The 24618-nt window shown below is 40.7% G+C and overlaps 1 protein-coding gene across 8 annotated transcripts in view; it reads right to left on the bottom strand.

The window, feature by feature from the left end:
* The window catches only part of ndrg4 (NDRG family member 4), a 56440-nt gene extending 39231 nt beyond the window's left edge, over positions 1-17209 (bottom strand). For 4 of the 8 annotated variants that reach the window (XM_076733140.1, XM_076733141.1, XM_076733144.1 and 1 more), the window contains exons 1-2: positions 16693-16842; positions 13402-13475 (exon numbers count right to left, since the gene is read on the bottom strand). In XM_076733140.1, the coding sequence (XP_076589255.1) occupies positions 13402-13475 (74 nt within the window). In that variant the 5' untranslated portion in view covers positions 16693-16842. Of the gene's footprint in view, positions 1-13401; positions 13476-16692 lie in introns of all 8 variants that reach the window. The other 4 variants (XM_076733142.1, XM_076733146.1, XM_076733143.1 and 1 more) reach the window with 2 other exon arrangements.
* Positions 17210-24618: the final 7409 nt, after the last annotated feature.

Here is a 24618-nt window from a genome sequence, read left to right as displayed (position 1 = left end):
GATTCTTCCACTCATGTGGCTCATGTCACTTTAACGTACCCACATCACGGCCTCTCTATGTTTCATTTCACCTCCTCCATGCTCTGTCGTGTACACTATTTGATGAACAGCGTTGTAAAGCCATTGAGTTGACCAGTGAGGTATGTGGTCATCACAGTCCACAGTGGAGGGCCTAACTTCAAAGCCTCTCTTCATCCCTCAACCAACTGCGGTCAGGCAGCCAAAGTGTCAGTGGGTGAGAAGTTATTTACAGGCCTGCTTTCTGTGTCCTCTCTTTCACGGAGGAACACTGCCAAAAAAAAAAAAAAAAAGAGCTTTTTCTCTCAGAACATGTGTTTTTTTTTCTACTTTGGGGAGAAAACAGTCTGCTTTTACTGCAGGTTTTTTTTTTTATGGAACAAAATGGATCCATCGTCTTCCTCTCCCTCCTTCGTCTGCTCTTTTTTTTTTTTTGTTAGGCCCAGACAGCGTTGCTATGACAACCTCGTCTCGTCACATTGGGTCTGGCTCACCTTCTCGCTGCTTTTTTTTTTTTTTTTTTTTTTTTCATACATGACACATAATTTTCCCACCATCTTATGAGACTAACTTCCTTGTTCAATCTTCTGTGTCTACATGTGCGCTTTCACCTATTTCATATTGTCACATTCACAACAATCCCGTTTGTTTCTTTGTACTTCACACTGGGTTATTCATAAAGCAGCATCAGCAGAGCTAACACCACCATACGAGCACTATATTTGCACTGTCACTGTATTTACTCATAAAAGTGGTATTATTGCCGTCTCCTCTCCTGCTTGAAATTACACAATGTCCTCTTTTGTTCTCCATTCACAAGCACATTTTGCCAAATTACACCTCTCACAGTCGCACTGTAGTAACCTTTTCTCTTTGTCTTTCTCTTCCTCCTCCTCCAGTTCACACAGGGTTATGTGACTCCATGTGAATTGTCTTTGATTATTACTGTGATCTTCTGTGCTGTTCACACAAAGGCAGGACAGATTAAAGGTACACACACATATAGCGCTTTACAATGATCAGCACGGTGACAGATGCAGTGATACCCACCTCACCCTGTGTTCCAAGCCATTATCAAAGCAGATGTTTAAATCTCACCGAAGACCAGAAGTAGTTATTCTCTATGTTTGCATTAGATAAGAGTGAACAACACACTTCACACCAAGGATCTCCAGGCTGGTTCCTCAAGTTGCCGTAACATCACATTACAAACAAATCCAAATTTCACTTCTCTTAGTTACAGTAACACAAAGCTAAACACAGGAGCAAAGCATTACACAATACTGGTGTATAAATGTAAAAAGAGGGACTTTAGAAAGTATTAAGAAATGAATTTCAGAAGGACTATCGTGAATAAAAATATAGCTGTAGGTCAAGGGAATAAAGTTATTGTAATTGTGGATTACAACAATAGAAAAACTGTCTTATCTCATGTAGAAATGACGAAACACTTCCAAAGATCTGGTGTTCATGTTTTCATTTGTGCTGGAATACAACTGTTAATAAAGTCTTTAGCGAAGTCATTTAAAATTCAGCTAAAAGATGCTTTGGGGATTTTCATAGCTGCAGTAATTGATCTCAATTGAGGAGCTGCAGAAAGTTGGAAACACGTCATGGATATATCATCACATAGCTAATGTGTCAGCAAACAGTGGCCTGTTTAACACGTCCAGCAAACACAGAGCAAAGTTACCTTTCACCTGGAGTCCTGCTTTTAGTTGACCAACAATGGTTTGTCCAGTATTCACTCTCCTTCTATGGTAGTGCAGATTTTTAAAACTTTGCCAGCCGCTGATGAAGCTGATGAGAGCAGAGTAGCTAAAACAATGAGCTAAACGAGGCTAAAACACCCAGTGGAGCTATAGCATAGCATAATAATTCTAATTGCAAAATTTTAACAATTATCAGCTCTCAGTTTTTTTTATACCCACATCTCTGGTGAGAAGACCCAGTATCTACACGATGTACACTGTATGTCTCTATAAATAAGTGACACATTTGTACTTTAGAGATGGGCGATGGAAGGTTGGGAGCCGGTGCTCAGCTCCAGTCTTCCAGTGACAGTGGAGCACTGTCCCTGGAGGATGCAGAGACAGTAAAGAGGCTCAGACAGAAGCTTCCTGTCACACAAGAAATCAATCGCACCGCCATGTGAAGGGGAAGCATCTGATCTAATGTACAATCACTGCATCGATAGCTGGAAACTGGGACAGTGGCAGACAGAAAGAGAGATAGCAGGACAGCAGGGGGACAAATAAGACGAAGGAAAGAAACCTGACAGACAAAAGGACTGAGTTAGGAGAGAGATTTTCACCGACGTGACATGTTCTAAGTGGTTTGTCTGCCACAAAAAAACACCTTAATAAAAGCACTGAAGCTGAAACTCTGGTGTGGAACGTAAGTGTCACATTGAATTGAACTTCTTTTTTTTTTTTTTTTTCAGTACGACATACCAGAAAAGCTGCTCAGCCAACAATTCAAACACCTCTCCTCTCTCCTCCAGCTCTGTCAGGCTGCAAGGTTACTGACTCTGCTCAAGTGTATTAATTAGACATATGGCTGCCACACTTCAAAGAGGATAACTGCACTCTGAAGGATGTGGATCCTCTCTTCCTGTCTCCATCTCACTCCTCCCCTTCACTGAGATCACACACCGCTACCTGCATGCTTCTCGCGGAGTGACTCGTAAAGGACAAGCAGCAAGGACACAAACACGGATTGATCTTTACTTCAGCCAAAAAATAACTGCAGCTTTAAAATTTCACTTCAACAACTCACAGTTTTTTAGCAAGATAACATACGTACATACTTAACAGTAGTTGAGTGAAGAAGCACTTTCTATTTTAATAGCATACAATATGTGCTTACATGAGCGAGCTGCTTTTTATATCTCAACAACTATTGGGTAGATTATCATGATGCACAGCCATCCATGGCGCCCACAGGATGAATTTCAGTGACTTTGGTGGGAGGGTCAAAAGTTTCAATTATTCAGTGAAATATCTCAACAACTACTAGATGGATTGGCACCAAAGTTTGTACAGACGAGGAGCGTCTGATCTTGCCAGAATAGGTTTACAATGAAAAGGCCACTGTGTCTCATACAGAGAGGGGTACCTAAAGGGTACCCTGCGCATTTGTATGAGATGCCGAGGGGTTTGACAAAATGTCACCCTGGGGATGAGAATGGTCTGGAAGCTCCTTGCCTGAGTACAGCTTCACAGTGCTGCTGGCATGGCTGTAGTTTCAATGAAAAAAGAAAGTAAAATAAGTAGACAACAATGCTGACCATCAGCACATTTGTGAAGCTACTGTTTGAGATACTTTACAGCATTCGCTACAGATTGACATGGCTGTTTGGCTACCAGCTGACTAGTGACAGCCTATTATAATCATACAGGTGTGTATCATATCATTATTAGAGGCTGCCACTGCTCACTATTACTATGTACAAAAAGAATGTGCAGTGAAAAAAATATAAGGGAGAGCCTCTCTCTGTCTCTGTCTCTCTATAGACAGAGAGGAGATCATGTCACGAATACATGACGTGATCTCCTTCAGTTACTGGTGATTCAACTAAGTGGGTGTGACCCCTGAAGGAGCTTCCTCTTCCTCCTGACTGACATGCTCTGACATTGACTCCCACACATCACCCCTCCCATCACCATCATCCAGCATGCTGGTCTGTGTGCACACACCTCTAAAATGAACAGATACATTCGCTGACATGCATGTTCTTCCACACCTTTAAGCAAAAAAGACGTGCTGTAATCATGACACTGCTGATAAGCGTCTTTAAATCACAGTTAGGAGCGCAGCTCTCTCCCATTTGAAATGAAACTTTTAATTATTTATAGCTGCTGAATGTCTCGAGGAGTCTTCTGTGGCTTCCCAGAGCAGAGATATCAATGTCTGAGTGGAGGATTAAATATTAAATATCAGCTATCAGCTCCAGACTGAAACCTTCAGCAGCACTTTTTCTTCTGGCATAAAAAGCCTCCTCATCAGCGCTGTCAGATGAAAGCTTTGTGTCTCTAAAAACTGTTACACACAGCATCCAAAAAGCTCTACCGGCAGTGAGAAAAGCAGCCTCATTTTTGGATTGAAGGGTGTGCATTTATACACAGTGTTCATAACAGACAGCCAGCTGATTAGATCAAACAAGAGAAAGTAAAGCGGGCTCAGGGAGTGGCCGGTCACACAGTGGTGTGCTCACAGCTCTATTTTTGCCTCAGCTCCCAGAGCTGTGAGAGGGCGGCGCCCCCTTAAGGGTCTGAGTTCCTGCTGAGAGTTGGACTTACTACAGCAGCCACTGAGCAGAGGCAAGACTCGTGTTAGCCTCCAGCAGGTAAGGATGTGTGCAGAGGACACAGCACTGAGCCTCCGTTATCTGCACTCTTATCCATTCATTTACTTGGAGAATGGGAAGGTTTCTAAAGGACAAATTTAAGAGCCCTTTAATGCTCCCTGGAATTCAATTTGGGAACTATTTTAAATCCCATATTAAGAGACAAGGCTGTCAGATGCAGCTTCTCTCTGACTGAATATTAATAGTGAAACCTGAAGGACTAACTATAAACCAGCAAAACATTTGATAGATTTGATAGCTGTTCAAGAGCTGTTGAAAATGTGCAGCTGCCCTGGGACCCATGATTAACTGCAGATCTGTTTGTTAAAACTGCATTAATGCTGCACCTGCATTACCTAATCATGAGGCGACATCTTATAAGGACCCTGAGTGAAAATCTATTTTTAAGGCCTCTTTTTCTAGTTAATAATTGTAAATTGTCTGTCCATTCACTCCATATGGAGGACACTCTTAAATGACTGGAGCCTTTTAGAGTCCTCTCCTGCAAATAAGCTATTACCAAAGCAAGTAATGACCGACTCCACCGTGGACTTTTATACACTTCAAACCAGCCAAACTTCCTAAGGGCAGTCATTGCTGGGCTGTCTCACAGATTTCTATGTGATTATTATATGGAAGCTGATTATCAGGTACAACCCTAACCCCTAACCCAAATAAGCAACAAAACAAGTTACCATAAAGTCTCATATAAAAGCTCTTCAGATTAGCAGCCTACCAATTAGGGCAGGCAGTAAGATCTAAATTATTCTAAATTGGTCATGACAACATGGAGAAGTCTGTAATGTGCTGTTAGCCTGGTTCTCAATGCAGTTGAATCCACAAATTAACTTTTTGTTTGAAAGTGAACCTGTGTAACTTCTGACACTGACATTGTGGAGTCAGTGAACTGACTCAGTTCAACATTAGCCAGCTTTGGTCATTGTAAGCTACTGGTCATACCAGACCGATGTGATGGCTGCTCTTTAAATTGTTCCAGGTGTCTTCCTGCAGTGTCAGGTCTGTCTGAGCTGGCTGGCTGCACCTGGAGAGGGAGTGGCCAAAGGATACAAACAGCCTGCTATCCTTGGAGTTTTGTGTCTTTTGTTGCTGAGCAGCCAGGATACCTTCCTCATGGCTTTCACTGCAGATAAGTCTGCTTTTGGTTATTTTCCTTTAATTCTACCACCCACACTTCACTCATCCACACACGCTTTACACCACTGATGAATAACACTCCCATATTTCTTTAGGAGCTGTCATGCTTAGTATAATAAACATATTTTTCACCTTTCATTTGTTCATAGAGTCACATTTGTTGCAAATCCTGAGCCAGGTTTGTAACACTGACTACAGCAAATATTACAGTTTATTGCACTGAACATAATGTAGATGAGGTATTTTGTGTGAGATATTCTGATATCAGAAGAATATTGTGATATAAATTTTAACTATATCTCTGATGGTTTTGTGTTAATCTGAGAGGAAATCTAAAAACAAGTGAAATTTCCAGTTGTCTGGACGCTTTATAAGCACCAGCAGTAACTCCAACCTGCATGCCAACACAACTAATTCCTGCTGTGATGTATAATCTAAAATATGTTCCCAGCTTTGAAGGAGTGTGTTGGTTGGATGAGGAGCTGCCACTGCCTGAGGTGAGAGCAGTGATTAAAGTGAAGGCCACTCGTGTCTGGGTTTGAATGCATATATTAACAGTCAAGAGGCCAGTGGTACTCAGGTGGTCATTTCCACCATTTTCCACCTCAGGAAAAGGAAAAAAGTTATTCCCACCAAACCAAAACATGTCAGTGTTTAATAGTAAAGCCTTGTAGACAGCTCCCTGGCAAATCTGCTCATCTAGTTGTTTTCTATCTGTTCTCATTCCTTTATCGAGTCAGCAACTGAAGACACCTGGAGGCAGATCAAGCAGGACAGTATCCTTGTTTTACATGTAAATTCACCTTGTTAACTGAAGTTCTTGGAGAAAAGTCTCTCTCTTTCCCAGCTTTAGTAGTAACTTAGTAGTTTACAATGAGCAGTAAGGTGACATTTCAGACACTGTCAGGCTGACGGATGAATCATAACTATAATTTACACAGTTATCAAATGTGAAACACATTGTGGAATGTTTAGCAAGAAGTAGTGTTCATACTTTGAACCCTGCTTTCAGTTACATTCTGGGAATTTTCATATACTTTATACTTACATTTATACTCTCACATAATACTCTTAAGTTCCTAACAGGGAGTGATTTTGGACACAGCTTTCATCTTCAAAAGTATGTGGCGACCTCTTCTAATGCCTCAGCAGCCTCAGCCTCCATGTACGTAATTGTAAAGTGGGCAATCTAGGAGCAACAACTGCTCAGTTAAAAAGCATCAGGGCTCAGATGAACAAAGAGTTGGACAATTCTCAGAGTACTTCAATTTACCTGCATTGTCAGAAGACCAAAATACAAATTAATAGCTGAAATAACAGAGGAAGCATAGGACAGTGCAATCTCTAGGCTAAAAGCAAATAAACATCCTGGCCTGGATGCTCTTTCTTTCTTGGTAGACAATGGTAGACCTTCCAGTCTGAGTTAGCACCAAGTCTTCTCCAGACATTTAATTCAGCTGTAAAAGATGCGAAAATCCCACCATCATGGAGAGAAGCTGCTGTCTCTGTTACCCCCAGGGAGGAAAAAGATTGGACTGTGGGACTTGCTGAGAAACTTGAAAAGTTCTTTCCCCGTCTTATCCACACTGACCAGACAGGGTTTGTCCCGCAGAGACAAACCCATGATAGTATCAGACAGTCCCTGCACATATTGAGACATATCTGAGAAAATGAATTACAAGCCTTATTGACCTGTCTGGATATAGAGAAGGCCTGCAATTCCATGAGTTGGAGGTTTTCGTACAAGGTTCTAGAGAGACTTGAGTTCGACAAAGAGTTTATTAACATAATTAGTACAATGTGCAATAAAATAGCTGCCCAGATAAAAATAAATTGGTACTTGCTGGACACTATTAAATTTGAACAAGGCACAAGACAAGGCTGTGGAACTTTTTGCACTGACACCATTAAAACCTTGGGGAAAAACACAAGATTGCACTGTATGCAGACGATGTTTTGATATATTTAAATGACCCTTACAATTGGATTTCTGACCTGTTGAAACTTTTAGACATTTTTGGTAAATGTGCAGCATAAATGTTAAAAAAAATAAATGTTCAAAAAGTCTGATTTTGACATTAAACTATATTCCCCCACAACAAGATAACTTTTCAGCTGAAATGGGACCAGGCAACACTGAAATATTTCGGTGTGCTAAGGAAGTTAACCCTCTTTTGACCAAAATAAAATTAGATATACAGAGATAGAACTGAAAGCATTTCATGAGTCTCACCCAAAGAACTGAATCTGTGAAAATCAACATTCTACCAATACCACTTTTTCTGTTTCAAAACAATTGCCTGAGTGGGCTAAAATTAATTCCAGGTTTATTTGGGAGGGGGAAAAGCCTGGAGTTAGATTTAAAATATTACGACTCCAAAAGAAGAAAATCTGGCTGTACCACATTTGAAAGATTACTTCTACTGGACTCACATTAGATCACTGATGAATCTGTGCAGCCAAGATTACCATGCCAGGTGGAAAGACGCTGAATTCTCACTTATTACTACCTCTCATTCGGACACTATTAGGTAATAATAAGGAATTCAAGAAAAAATAAAAATAAAAACTACATGCAATAAAATTTCAGCTTCATATCTGGAATATAAATTGCATGATAACCTAAAAATCAATAGATGTTGTGGCTCTGATCCCAATTTAAGGCCTAATCGACTGGATTGTAGTTTGAAAAATTGGCTAATAATAGAAGAGGAACAATTAAAAGATTTCCAAACTTTGAAAGGGTTTTATCAGTGTCTACATTTCCTATTTTGACCAAGCTGTTGGCTAGATATAGATAACCCAGTGCTGAAAGAAGCTTTAGGTGCTACCTCCAGATTGTATAAGGTGTTCATGACAAAAAAAATCTCTTTCCACAAAGTATGTTAAAAAAAATAAAAGGGAAAACAAAGCTCATTTCGAGAGTGTTACTGTGACTTTCAGTTGAAGTGCACCGACTCACAAACATGGAGAGTATTTGGATGGAAGTATCTGATCAGATTATTTATTACCCAGCAGCAAAGAGCACGCTTTAGAGGGTTCAAAGTGCTGCAGTCAATGTGAGAGCCAGGATTCCAATCACTGGAATATATTTTGGGAAAGTCCAGCAACAAGACTTCCAGCCAGATATGCACAAAACACTGGAGGGTATATTTAATATGAAAATAGCTTTCCAGTTTAGCACTATTATTTTAGGGAAAGGTGACTTTTATTCAAGGCATTTCAAACAATGTCTATGTGTTGTTCTGATATCTGCTTGGGAAAAAAAAAAAAAAAAACATCACTTGGCAGTGGCTGCTTCCTGACTCCCCCACAGCAGAAGAATAGATAAATAGTTAATGAAGCATATGTAATGAAAAGAATTGCCTACAAATGAACAGATTTACTTATGGTTCCAGTGGGTTTCTTTGTAGGACAGTTACAGCCACACTTTACGGTGTTCACACCTTAATTGGTTCTTTGTTGCTTTGATATATACTTTCTCTTTATTAATGTGCCATAGTTCTACTGTGTAAGGAAAAGGTTGTTTGGTATCCATTTTTTTCAAAACTTAAATCGTTTATTGGATTGTCTGTTAATGTACATGTTTGTTACTATACATCCCTTTTTTTAGAACGTAAACAGTTACTGGAAATTTATAGAATGCACATCACAGTCAGACTGGGACAGTGGAAATGTGTTGTCTAGAGTGATGCATCAAGTTTCACTATCTGGAAAACACAGATGGACACATTTAGTTTAGTTCAGTTTTTAGACTCCAGGAGAACATTACCTGCCTGAATGCACATTGCCAAATGTATAATGTTCTGAGGCTGTTTGGTTCCAATTAAGGGAAACCTAAATGCAGGATTTTAGAAAATAACATGCTTCCAACCAGGTCCATAAGAAGATGGGTGTCCTGGTATGTTTTTGGAGGCCTTTACTGGCCTGCACAGATCCCTGACCTCATCTACATTCAACACCTTGTGGATGAACTGCAACCTTACTACCAACATCAGTGCTGGACCTCACTAATGCACTTGTGGTTGGATGAGAACTAACCTCTGCAGCAGTCACACATGGGAGCAATGTTGTGGTGTCCATACATTTTTGGAGCTGTAGTGTACATTAGTTATACAATACAGCGAAACTCAGCTTCTGTCACGATCTCACCAGTGATTGATGACATTCGCTGAGTTATAGCTCTGTCTTCTTAACTCACCTACTGGTTCTAAAAGCATGAGCTTCAAGCTGAAAAGGTCAAATCCACCTCTCAGTAGTTAGCCCGTTTTTCATGAGCATGCATCACTGTTGCCTGCTGAGGTGTTGAGAAATTAACCTGTCATCTACCATCATGGTAAAGCCAGCAGCCACAGCCAAAGCTTACATCTTAGTTCACTACACTGCTCACCAACATTCACACACCATGACTTTGATTTATTTGGCTCAAGCTGAATGGCACAGTTGGATCGTCCAGGCAGCCACACTGAAAAATGCAACCAAATGTCCACTCTAGTGATTGCGTTTCTATGGTCCGCTCACAGAGCTGCAGAGTGGATGCCAGCAGCGCAGACGGGCAGACAGTGTGGCTACCAGCAGTACATTGAGGGAAGAGGGGAGTGTTTACCGGACTCCTTCCTGAACCAAACGGAGAACCAGATGTCGAGGAGCAAAGCTCAGTGGAGCACACAGAGGGGATGAATGGTTTGCTGAGCAAACTGCAATCACTTCCTTCAGAGACACATGGTTTTATTAGTGTCCACCAAAAACAGGCCATAACCCCGAACCCCAAGAGCAGTGATTGCCCTGTATTTCAACTGAAATTACAGAGTCATACTGTATTTTTTTTACTTAAATCTACAGTGGTATTTAACCTTAGGAGATGATTTAGATTTTATGTGCCTAGAACCATTGTCCCTTTTTGTAAGAGTATTTTTTGGCATTCTTGTCATTATTTGTTAGTCACAGTGTAGAGAGAGACAAGAAACAAGGTGTGGAAGAGATGGAGGTATGACACGCCATACTAATGCAAAATAGATTTTTTTTGGAAAAAGTGCCAGCTTAAAGACATTCGTCTCTCAGATGTCTGCCTCCACCCAAATACAGTAGAGAAATGACAATTAAAAAAAATCAATCAGCCACATATGTTTGGAGAAACTGTGTCACTGTTACTTTTGGATAAATTGCAGACCTAAAAAATACAGTCTGTGGATTATCCAGAGTAATGGGGACACTCTCTGGGAAGACAAATTGCTGATCCTGATGTCCTAAATGCAAGTCTTCACCCCCACTGTGTTGGGAAGGAGGCAGATATCTCAAATCCTCCACACCTAAAACCCAAATATGAATGAATGCGCCACTTTTATTTGATTGGTAGATCTATTAGCTATTGCTAACATCATATTCAGTTTTCCTCTGGTTGTTGCTGGCTCACAGATACTCAGACAAAGCCGAGGGGTATTTGAGGAGGTGATATGGAAACACACCACACATATTATTTTTAGCTTGATGGATTGTGATCCTGACATGGCAGGCTACTATTTTTATTCTGTACAAATAACAAAACAAATAACATCACATTTATATTTCAGTACCAATCTCTATCCAGCAACATTTCAAACCTCTTTCTGCATTTTTGTTGACAGCAAGGTGCATTCAGTTTTCCAATGAATAACAACTCCTCTTGAGGGCAAAACACAAAACCATGTTTCCACATTAAATGAAGCTGCCGTCCCTGGTGTGCCATCCTCTATTTTTATAGACCCCTCCATTAGTGACCATAGGTGGCACAGTGCAGACATTCAATAACCAATATGTCAGCAGCAGCATTCACTGAATGAATGGATCCTCTTGACTCTAACACATCATGACATCTGCACTGGGCACATTCTGAGCATGATGTTTTTTTTCTGCAGTGATCACATAACACAATATGTAAAATGTCTTTTTGACATGATGAATATGCTGAACGTCACTTGTTTTTGGGTATAGGAAGATGTGTCAAGATAATCATCACCACCGCAGATATGCTAGCCTTTCTAGCAGTTGCTAAGCTAAGATGAACTATATTGTTTAAACACTGAAGCTCCATTGCAAAAATGTAATAATACGCATGCAGAGATGTGTGGAACATGCAGTTCCTTCCGGACTGACTCAGACAACCATACAGAACAGCCAGCACCTGGGCTGGCATTTCAAAGTGGATGGACGACAGTAATAGATAACACATTGAGAAAAAATAATGCGCGTGTGTATGTGTGATGACAGAACATGCTGGTATGCTCAATTTCTTTTTGACTAGTAATATAAACCAATGAGGGTGAGATTTATGTAAATTCATCCAATTGAGTCATATCAAGTGTTTTTGCTGATGAGAAATGGATCAGAAAACTTGCTACCAGTTGGACGTTGAATTGTCACCTGGGCTACAGGTCAGACGGGGGCGCTACAAGGTAAATTTCACCAAAAGACCAATGTGGGATCAGCTTCATTGATCCTGTTCTTGAATGTTATAATCTATTTGATGAATTACATACAAGAAACTGAATCAGTTCAGTTATGAAATGTAACTACACATAGCAAGCTAATGTCCAACGTCTTCGCTCTCAAACTGATTAAAAAAACCAGCATGGTTGAACTCCACATTTAATTCTGAAAATAATTTAGCAATGATGTATTTTTTAATGGCCCAAAGCCATTAGCTGTTGGCTAATGGGTGTTCTCTGTGGCATGTGTAATGTATTCCTGTGCATATTTCCATAATGACATATTGGTAGACATTATCAATGTAAGGTCACAAGAGCGCTTATATGATGGGAAGATTTTGGAGGTCCACTCACTTGCTTTTTTCCAAGCTTTAAACAGCATTTCACAGTCTTCATCAGTGGATGAAGTTTGCTCAGCAATCATGGAGATGTATGGGACTTCAGTCATGTGATAATGTGATCGTGTTTGAAAGCTCCAGAAAAAGCGAGTAAGTAGACCTTTTTTCAAGGTTCGAGGTTCAACTATCCCGCCTTGATAAGTTAAGCCAATATATTATGTGATTGTGTGAAATTTGCATTTTACACAATATAGCTGGTGAAGTTGTGTTGTGTTTTGTCTTATAGCGTGAAAGGATTGTGACTGACTGGAACTGGTTCTTCATGTAACCACTGAGAGCGTTAGTTAGCGGTTGAAAGCTTTTACTTTTGAAAGGAATAAGCCTGTTATAATGGAGTCGTTGGCTATTTTTACATGCTCTTTGGAACTTGGAATTTGGATCAGTGGTATTAGCAGTGTGATGCATCACCCAACACAAGTGTTTCCGATTATTTTTTACCAATATACACTGAATTTAAAGTCTGAATTGAGTGAATGAGCTCGAGATGTTTGGCAAAACTGCTTTAAAATATTATATGTGGCGCTGGGTACTGATGCGTGCAAAAACATTCAGGGGTCTGAAGAACGAGCAAAAGGCTAGTGCTGGACTAGTCTCACTGACACAGTGTGTCTTCTTGGAATTGGTTGCCGCCAAATGCTGTTGAGGGAATTTTCTGTTTCACGTTCTGGATTTGCTCCCAGCCTAATTCCCAGTGTCTGTTCCAGTATCTGTTGTGATTTAAAAATGTTTTCTAAATAGATATTTGTGAGATGACAGATGGACTACTCATCCTGTTTCTGTCCTGTGCATGTTTGTTTAATTGCACGTTTAACTAGATGATGGATTTTCATTGGATTTGTGGGCTTTTGCCCATTGTTGCGGAATGAATGTGTGAAACACTGGACTGACTGATTGACAAAATGAAACGGATGGACGGAAATGCCATAAGGAAATCCACACAGGCTGGATAAAGGAGAGGCCTGTGTGGCACGATATGGTACGTTATGTAGATATACAGTGGCTTCACGATCCTACGTACATGGTCTGCAGGAGGCTCTGTGGAACCGTGCAGCCAGCCTTGGGAGGGAAGTTCCAAAACAATCCAGGCCCCATCTAGCAGCAGGTATAAAAATACAAGAGACAAGATCTACTGTACTGGTGTTGGTGCATTGCAGGTGCAAAGGCAGTAATAAGATTCACAGAATTTAAGAGGAGACTTCATGCAATAAAACTACACAGAGCAAACAGAAGGTATCAATAGTGGCCATGAAAGACAAGGGAGAGAAATGTGAAGGTTAACAATTAATAGAAAGAGATTCTCTTGTGACTGAGTAAGTGATGCTATTCTAGTTCTTATAATCAATAAAAAAGATAAGTAACTTGTGCTGCCCTTGGAAAATCCAGTTTGGATTCTTTAGAGCTGCATTAACTGACTTTTATCAGTCTCTAATAGTGGCCAGAAAGAAATGAGAAAGCAACGACACAGACTGACTAAATTACATAAATAGTGCTGTTGTCCCATTCCAATAGACGCTAAGTAGAGCACAGATCCAACAGAAACATCTAGCAAAGAGGAAGCATATCAGCATGCAAAACATGGTTATAACAACACTGCTTTTCCAGTGGCCCACTGGCAGTGCCAGTCATTGTTTAGCTGTTGAAAACGTCGGTGGGAGGGGGGTGAGCGGGTGGGGGCTGAGAGTGGGGTTCGGAGACTTCAAGGAGGAAGAAGAGTCACTCCAGAACCGAAAGAACCAAAACAAAAACCAAAGACTCATGAGTATAGATCAGCAACTGTATGAATCATAATAAATGTCCTTTTCCGCTAAAGGACAGATGAAACTTCACTTTTTGCCTGTTTATCCTTAAAGTCAAACTGAAATTTGAATTCTCCTCACTGTGAGGAAATGTAGACTGATTAGGCAACACACTGCAGTTGACTCATATCTTCAGAGTCGGTGCAGTCAGGAGGCACCATTACTGACTAGAATTTGTCATAATTATATATCCTACCAACGTCGATAACATTTTTCCCTCCTTCTCCTTCTCAACAAGATAGCCCAGATAGTGTTTGCTGTCAAATGTTGATGACTTAAGCCGTCCGTCCTTCAACAACTTTCAACATTTAGGAAAACCAGTCGTGTTGTTGTTATTCCACTCAGACAGTGACAGTTTGCTATTGAGCTAGTTAGCCTGCATTACTAAATTTAGCCTCGAGTCCTACCAGATATTAGTTTTTGTACTATTCTATAGTTTTTTGTAGTTTGTACTATTGCAGCACCTGCTGAGTCACTTGTTGGGAGTCTAAGGGGGTCTAGCTAGCTTCAGCTGTTTCTCTATCATGGATCCAGTTATGGCAAATGTCCAGAATGTCCAAACTGACAGCACTCTGCTTGTTAACTGGTGATTCAAATCAAGACAGGAAGCAAGTAACATAGGAAGACACAGGGTGATACAGGAAGTGCACAAATCGCAGGTGGAAGAAAAGCAACAGCTAACAACATCCCAGGAGCTGACACCAAAAAAAAAAAAGAGTAAGACTTAAACCAGTGTTGTTCATATATTTACACACATTAAAGGACTAGTGAGTAGGTTTTAGTGCCATCTAGTGGTGAGAATGTAGGTTGCAAACCACTGAATACCTCTCGCCTCACCCTCCCCACCTAAGGTGGCAGCAAACTCACGAAAAGAAGAAGACACTCACTCTAAGGTAATGGAATCAGTGATTTTCATTTTCAGGTGATTATACACTGATGAAAACATACGTATGAATATTATATTCAATATTCTGCCAATAGATCCCCCTAAATCCTAGACACTGGTCCTTTAAAATGAGCACACCATATAAATAATTAATTTTGATTTCAGTTGGACTAAATTTTGTTTTCCACATATTCTTCCTTGAAGATTCTGGTAAACAGCTCCTTTCTCCCAGTATGGACTGACTGGAGCAGTGACAAGGTGGGTGATAAGGCTAGTATTGCTGTGTGGCTCCATGTAGCTCATGTAGGAACAAAAGCAGGAGTCTATTGCTCTTTGTAAATCTATTTATAAACCGTGAGCTGAGAAACAGGCCCACTCCCAAAGGAAGACGGGCTCGGCTTCAGTGGTTGTTTCATGTAGTGAAGGAGCAGTACGGTAATGAAAAAGGCCAACAAGTTTTACAGCTTTAAAACAGAATGAAAACCCTCCCTGCATGGAAACTGTAAGGGGAGCGGAGTTCTGAATCCTACGGTGAAATTATGTAAGAGGACCAAACAAAAATGGGACATTGACATTATTGACATTGTCGCAATTACAAAGGTTTTAAATGGGCTATAAAAAAATCAGTTCATCTTTGTGCACATAGTCTAGTTATGATCTGACCCAAACCACGCCCCCTGAAAATAAATTTTGAGCTTTATGAATATTAGTTACAATTAAGTTACAACCAGACAGAATACAGGCATTTTAAAGCCTTAAATGCCTCATCGGGTCTTGTCTGAAAAAGCACCCAACCAAGCCATCACGCATTCCAGCCTCAGTCTTCCAGTTGTTGCCAGCAGCATTCAGCCAATGCAGTGAGATCTGGGGCACCCCTAACACTAGTCTGCACCAAATTCAATCAACTTTTATGACTTCCACCTACTGTAGACTCAGCATTCACTCACCTCAGTCTGCTGCAAATGAAATATTATTGTCTTTAGCAAGCACTGCTCGCTCTTCTCTGCAGTTAATGACTGAGATTTGTGGCGTTTACCGAAAGCGCGAGAGTTTTTCTAGAAGCAGCAACTTCAACACAACTTTATTATTTCACTGCAGATACAAGTATAATACAATATAAAGACATCACCTCTCAGATCAAACACGTACTAATAGTTTTAGTTGCACTGATAGGCACCACTGTTGTGGAAAGGGCGCATTTTGTTTCATGCAGGGTCAATAAATTCAACCTGTCGACGTGATAGTCACGCCAATGCAGAAGCTGGAGATGGGAAGTGTGTGTGTATGTGAGAGTGTGTATGTGTGTGTGTGTGTGTGTGTGTGGAGGGGCGGGGGAAGTAAAGTATAGAGTACAAAGCCTCAGCAGCAGTATTCACACACATTGTGCCAAAAATCCTGTCCTCATTTTAACATCCTCCTCCTCCTTCTGCAGCATATGGGGGCTTAAATCTTACTTTCCTGGACAGATTAAGGACAGAGTGAAAACATTCTGCTCCTGTCAGCTTCACAAATTGTTTTTCGCCTTAATTTTAGTACAAAAACAGCACTTCGGGGTGACCATTTCACACACATTCTCCAACAGAAACTGTTAAAAATCATGCTCCAGACAGATAAAGCTTTACTGTACCTGTGGTGTAGTTCAGAGCGTCTCCGGTCGGTACAGTCTGGTTTAGCTGTTTTTTGGTCTCTGTGTCCCTGTGTCCGTCCCTCGGGCTACTAAGGGCTGGAGTAGTGTACGTCGCCGAGTGTTTGTGTCTGTGGATGCACCAGGCGAAATGAGAGAGAGAGAGAGAGAGGGGGAGAGAGAGAGAGAGAGAGAGAGAGAGAGAGAGATGCAGTCGTCTTCTCTCTAAGTCTCTTTCTCTATCTCCCTCCCCTTCCTGATGATAAACAGAGAGCACGTGGCTTCACCGGTGATGCAGCACACTGAAGATCACAGCACCGAGAAGTGAGAAAGGGAGAGAAGTGACAGAGGGAGGAGAAGAGGGGAAGAAAGGACTTGAAGAGGGAGAAACGAGGACAAGTGGAGGAGAGGAGTCAAGTAAAGAAAAAAGGGAAAGGGTTGAGTTTGGCTGAGAAAGATGTGTTTGTGCATGTCTGCCCTGTGTGTGTTCATTTTGTTGTTGAAAGCAGAACACTGCAGCTCTGAGTTGGCGAACGAAAGCTATGAAATTACTCATGCTTTTTAGAACACGTTGACAAAATGGGAAATTCATCCGAATCTGAAGGAAGATATCCTCTTCTGAACATCCAATTGTGACACCAAATGAGCTCGCAGACATCCTCCCACACACCCACACACACACACACACATGCAGCCAACACAACAGCCTGCAGGCAATCAGGAGAAATTTGTTGTCTGGTTAAAGCGACCGTCGAAGGGACTGACCATGTTTGGGCAACTGGGATGAAGTGATGGGAGCACTGAGAGCAGCATCACCCATGAGGCTCTAGAAGGTCACTCACATCAGCCGTCCACGCTAAAGTTTCAGTGTAGGCTACACTAAATGAAATATGGCATGTTTATAACAACAGATATTTTAGTGTGTACAACAGGAGGTTTAGTCACTTCCAGGTTTGGTTAATATTTGCAGAGGAGTACTACTGTAGCCAAAAGGATTCCTCTCTTGTATGACCATTGTCTCCAGGAGAACAGATCCAACCACAAAACAAAGTGCTGCTTGGCACAGATCCATGTCAACTGCTGGAGAAAGTGCAGGTTCTTATTTAGGCGCTGAGCTAACAAGAGAGCTACTGTGAGCATGGAAATGTCTATAGCAACAAATGTGAAATGGGGAGGCATTCAAATACAAATTAAAAATCACCACAAGTTCATTCCGTTTAGTTCGTAAAGCGAGTTTCGCCAAGCCCCCAGGAACAGCTCTGGGCTGTGAGGCATGTTTGGCACAGAGGCTCATTAACGCAAGACCATGTGATGCACAAGTGTGTTAATTACGTCCAATAACGTGAAATGTCTGAAAGAGCCAGATCAGTTGATTATTTCATCGCAGTCATGTGTGCATAAGCCAGTTTTACTCAATAGATCCATGGTTTGTATATTATGAGATGACATCCTGACTGTGCTCACTTGCTGACAGTTATTAGTCAGATGTATTAACTGATTAAACACTGTTACAACCTCGCTCCTGGACAAATTGATCCCTTTTCTCTATTGTATATCCTTGGTCTTGTAAGAAAACAGTACCTCTGACCAGGAGCCCACTCAATGTTTTATGCTAACTTCAGCTGCTACCTTGCAAAATTAGCCATCCAGCTGATTATGTAAAAAGGATAACATACTGACTACATTAAAGAAAAAGTCCCCATAGTTTCCTTTGCCCCCACGTCAGTTAATTAAACAGCCTTATTTTTCCTTTGGCAAGTGTCTTTGTCATAGCCACGATAATTCCCTTTGACAGCCTCATTAAGCTAGTTATTTTCTCCTCTCATACAAGAAAACAATGGCCACTGTGGTGAAGTGATGCCTTGTTGTGTGTTATCACAACTGCACCAGTGAGATCTGTATCTCTTAAACAGTCCTCCTCTCTGTGAACTTGCTCGATGTAACATTGCCAGAATTGACTGAAAATGAGTCACTATGATCCTCCCAAAACACATGATGCCACGTCAAACTTAGTCAAGCATTTGAAACAATAGGGCATATTGGGCTGATTATCAGGCTACTCGTGTAATTCCTCCTCCATCTTCTCCCCATGTTTCCTCCTCCTCGCTTAACCTCCCATCCCTGGAGTACTCTCTAAATGCCATCCTTTGTTTGGCTATGTCTTTCTTCCTACCTTTCTTTTGGTTATTGGCATGCACTCTCTTTTTCTGACAAAATTATTTCTCATTCTGTTGTATTTCATCCAAGAGTGGAATGCAATGAATTTCAGTGATGTTCATGTACTCCATATTGACAAATGGCCCAGGACTTTTTTACCCAGACCCGCCCACGGGTACTCCACCGCCCCCACCCCATCGACGCACATACAGACACACCAGCCATTAATACCACCACTTTCTGACTGCTGCGATTGGCGGGGGAGCAGGTGCACGGTGGTTCAAAGTAGGCCAATGACGCATCTCTCTGGCTCTTTTTGTATAATGGGATGCTCAACCAGCCCACAGGACGACCGGCCCACCAGGACGTCTCCTGGTACTCCTGATGGCCAGACCATACCATGTTGCAAATAAAAGGAACCAATTAAGTTGTGAATCGTGATGTAGGGTACAAAGTAGCAAAGAATAAGCTTAGAGCGTTTGCTCCCTACGGACATTTACTAATGAAGCGTTTATGAACTGTACATTGAAAATTCTTTAAATGGAGCTTTAAAGTTTAATTGTTGATTCTAATGACAAGCTTTATGAAACTTTTTTGTATGCAAAATTTTCAACATGATCCAGAATTAGGAAACTCAACCCTGCATGCGTTTCAGTGGAGCCATTTATCTGTGTGTTCATCCATCCATCCATCCATCCATGTTTTCCTTCTCTTTGCCTGCCCTGTACACTGTCTTTTTTCTCATGGATAATGTGACCTACTTAGCACGCCACAGTCTGACTGACTAGACAGCAACTTCAAACTGATGGAGAGCTTGCCAAAACACTCTGCGCTAACTTGTCTTGATCAACCAGCACTCACTCTGGACTCTAATTGAAATGTATTAGATTTAAATAGATGTATGACTCAACCCTTCATTAGATAAGCAGATGCCGTACCATGTTACATTTAGTATGATTCAGATTTGTTTAACGCATATCTGTGCCACATTATATAACAAGCAGCCTAGATTTCACATACAAATTTAGAGCATTTTTTTGCAAAGATTACATGGCATCATATTGAACAGCTTGCAATGAGAGTGTCTGTATTGACACATTGAGCCAATTTCATGGTTTATTAATTTGGTGAAAATGGTCAAGGGTGTAACAGTAAATAATCACTCCCCCCCTTTTAGGTATGGACTGTTATCTGTGAGAATAAGATCATCTTCTCCCCCAAAAAATCTGTTTAATTTAAGCACAATACTGTGAGCAATGAGACATTAGGTACTGCTGTTTATGAGGCAAGAACAACTTTCAAGAGAGGACAAAGACATGTCAGCACTGAATGCCTGTGTGATAATGAAGCATCAAATGATGCTTTCATTGGCTGACTGACTTCAGTGTGTCATTGTTTTGAAAGGCATCTCCTCTGACTGTGGTCTGATGGCAGACAAGTCAGGTAGCTGGATGACAGGGCTTAGTGGACACAGTAATTATAAAGCAATATTATAGTAGCATTTTTCAAAGCAGACATTGCACAAGCGTACTTAATTACATTCTCGAACTGAGCAGTCACACTTCTTAAAGAGGCTATGATCAATGTTTTTATAATAATCAAACGACAGTGTGAAATGAGTGGCTCAAAGTGATGAACCATCATAGAATTATTACCCCAGTCTGCAGCTCCCCTCACCTTTACATGGTTTTATTGCGACTTTCAGATCATTGTCTAACTGTCAAAGCACAACTGTTTGGGTTTGTTTTATGCTGCAGCAGGCAGCAAAGTTTTAAAACCCCACTTTTACACTAGCTGCTCACCACAAAACTAGCCGGTAGAGCACTTATCAGTTAAAGAGCCAAATAGTTTCCTCAGGAGTTGGTAGAGGCCAAAAACAGAACTAAAAGAGAGATATTGGACTTCAGGCGTCAGGTGGACATGAACACAGCTCCAGTTGAATCAGAATGCAGCTCCTCATGTGTAAATAAACACCTCTTTGCTAACAAGTTCACTATATAAAATTAATATATCAGTATGTCAGTTCACAACTTATTTCCACTGTCCCCCAAAATCAGTTATTGCAGATTTAAAGCTAAATTCAGTGATGATTTTTGTCTTCAGAGGGTAGAAAAACAGATACAGTTGTGTTTCTGGACACTAGATGATGCAACTTCAACATTCAGTCTCCTTTTTGGCCTGCGCAAACTCCTTCAAGAAATATTTGGTCTTTAGCTAAATAGAAATATATGTTACCCCTTTTTTGATTGCTGTGTAGGGAAAGCACAGTAGGTTTTTGAGCACTTTAATGATGGATTTTGCTGCCTGAGGATAGCATGGAATGAACCATTGAGCCAATTTACCATAAAAACAGCACAATCAATTAAAAGTTAATGGAATTCTAGTGAACACCTGCACAGTGAGCAAGCTCTTTAACTCAGCATCTGACTGAATGATATTAGCAAAAATATGGATTCAGTAGGATTAAGCACAGTTCAGGCTGTCATTTCTATAATTAGAAAAATTTAATATTTTGAGTGCATTGTTTTTTGTTTTTTTTTCTCTGAATATGGAGCTGTGGTTATAGATGCTAATAGGCTAATCTCTGTAAGGCAGCAGTAACAGCTTCACCAGTGGGCCACCCAGCAGTGAGGCTGGAGACTGTTGCAGTTCTGGGACTAGATAGCCACAGGCTCAATTTCTGCAATCTCCCAGTGTGTCCATCAACAGTCATGTATCTCGTAAAAATAGCCGGGAGCAAAGGACTGAGCCCTCACCAGTTCTCTGCAGATTTCTCCGGACTACAATGTCAGCTGAATGCATAAATTATAAGAATTATCAGTGAAGTTTGGTCAGAGAAAAGATGAATACCTACTGAAAATGACAAGTAATTGTGAATTATAACTGTCCTCGGGGAAAAATAGAATTCTGGAGGACGGAGAATAGATCCCTTCATAAACCCTGTGACAGCCGCCGGCAACCTTTCAGACGTGTCTGTCATGTGGAATCATTTGATATCTGTTGACACGTGTCATAAGCTTTCAGATCAACGTCTGTGAATTGCCTCATGCACTGCCCGGCAAATTACACATGATCTTTCTCTCATAGGCTGATCAACCACACAACTAAGTGAGACCAGCTTGTCCACTGCAGCCAGAGTCATCTGTGATTGGATACAACAGTTATGTAACGTGAATTAAAATATCATTAACACATGACCAAATACATCCCAGTCCAATCGACTGAAAGACCTAATGAGTAATAAACTCATTAGGTCCAATGGTGAGCATTTCCAAAGAGATGAGTTTATACTGTGTGTGTGGCTTGATGCTGCACTGCTGTTAAACTGTTGTATTTTCATTCTGTGCGCTCTACGTTTGACTTTATTTCATTGTTATTGTTATTCAGTGATTTTTCATGTCATGCATTCTCTTCATTCTATTTCCATCCTTACTTTTATCTTATTTTTACTGTTATTATCAAGTGGGTTTTATTCTCCTTCTTATTTTACATTAATTTTCCATCCCTGTCTTTTTTATGTGAATTACTTGGTGCATGTGGTTTATTTGCTGTGAAGCAGGCTGCATTTCATGAATGAATGGTGCTGTACAAGTGAAGTTTTTATTACTAGTATTATTATTATAGATCTACACTTATCGTGTTCAGTGAACTTATGACCAAGTTGTTAAAGGAATATACAGCATATATACATATATACACACACATACACACACATTTCTATTTCTATTTATTTATTTATTGCCTGCCACAATTGAGTGTCTCTTCTTTGTTTAAGTTCTCAAAGAATCCAACCTCAACAAACACATACATGAACATTAAGATGATAAAAATCAACCAGATCATAAGCTTAGCACATGAAGAGGAGGTTGTGTTTGTGGAATTTAAAGCTCAGTGTGTGCCAGTCACAAAGCCCACCCCATGGCATGTCTGTCCCCTGTGTCCATTCCCATTGATCCAGTCTAAAAAGCTCTCACTCTGTGCAGCAATGCCACAGGAGCGCAGAGTGTGTCTGCTGCCAACAGCCAGACTGACCCCTGGGAGGACTGAGCCACTGCTATTATTATGACTCATCCGCCTGATATGCTACAAATTGGCCTCTGTAGATTTCTGTAAATGTGAGTGTCTGTTTGTGTGGAAGACAGAATACAGTACAGGGTAATTAAAGTGTGTCAGTGAGTGAGGGAGCAAGTGAATGAATTGCTTGTAGTAAGTACTATATAATATATTAAATGGCACAGACAGACCAGATGTATAGTATATATATATATATATATATATATATATGTGTGTGTGTGTGTGTGTGTGTGTGTGTGTGTGTGTGTATATATATATATATAGAGAGAGAGAGAGAGAGAGTGAGTCTTGTCAAAACCTGCTACATGCATTACCCACGATGCAACTTCAACATGAACAGTTTGGAGATTTGCTGTTATGATCATAGCTGCTACTAGTAACATAGCCTCAAGCTGCAAGCCTAAAGCAGAGATGAGGAGTGGGCTGCAGAAGTCTGGTAAGTACACTTCTTTCTGAGTCCACTTTTTAAATCCAGACACATTGGATTTAGTGATTTGGCAGCACCAAGCAAGCTCAGACACAGGCTCTCTCCTTGTGTCTTATTCTCACCCTGTTTTATGTCAATATGTTCTGATCCCAGGTCATCAAATACAGACAGCTCTATGTCACACTCCTTGATGTCTCATGCAGACGCGCAAGCTATGCTTTAGCATCTGTGCCACATAAAATGGTCACAATTGTGAAACTCTTAATGTTTTGGTCAGGCTAAAGCACCAAAACTACTTGGTTAGATTTAGGAAGAGACTGATTTAGGGAAAGCCTTTCTGTCATGTGGTTAACATTATGAAACCGTCGGTTGGGTTTAGGCACCACAAGTGCTTGGTTATTTTTGGTTAGTAAGATGGTTGTGGTTCCACTTTTAAGACTACTGACTTTTGGTTTTACTTTTGTTTTCACACAGGATCTCCTGGCTGAAAAGTTCTCTACCTTGACCTCCCTCTGAGGACTTTGTTACTCTCTGCATATGACAGTGACATCACGTACTAATCCTTGGGCTGATGCCCACAATGTCTCTGCTGCAGGGGAAACGCAGCAGCTTGAGTTTTATGGAAATATGGCGGCAAGAGAGGACAGAGAAGAACTGGTCCTGTGGGAGCTGGGATCTTCAGACTGTTCTATTCCACTGTGGTTTCAGCTGAGTTATTGAATTTGAGCTAACTTGCAAATGTAAAAAAAAAAAAGAAAGAAAGAAAAAAAAGAAAAATTAAATTGAGGATACCCATGCTTGTTTTTGTTGCCAGAACAGCTAAACTTATTTGAACTTGGGTTAGCACTGTTGCCTCACAGCTAGACGGTCCCATCAAAACATGTAGGCCATCATAGGTCAGTTGTCCTGTCAGTGCCCTTGTCCAGGCCAGTGGCTGAGAGCTGGTCCCCTGGCTGCTGCAAAGTCACTGCCCACTGCTGCTCAAGGGATGAGCTAAAATGCAGGGAACAAATTTCACTATGTTGTACTAAGCATGATTATATGTGACAACAAAGGAGTCTTAGAATATTTTTTGCCTGCCTATCTGTTTGACTGACGGCTTTATTGATCACTGTGATTGCGCTGACATGGAATGAAATTGGTTCAATGTAAAAAAAAAAAAAAAAAAAATGCAATGAAGCAATCAAAATGTGGAGAGATACTGAAAACACTTTGTGCACGTATGATTGAAATTATCTTGCCTGAGTATGGCTGATATTTTGTGACTGCAC

Source organism: Chaetodon auriga, chromosome 6 (genome assembly GCF_051107435.1).
Source record: "Chaetodon auriga isolate fChaAug3 chromosome 6, fChaAug3.hap1, whole genome shotgun sequence".
Lineage (NCBI taxonomy): Eukaryota > Metazoa > Chordata > Actinopteri > Chaetodontiformes > Chaetodontidae > Chaetodon > Chaetodon auriga.
Note: the sequence above shows the minus strand (reverse complement) of the source record. Positions and strands in the feature narration are given on the sequence as shown.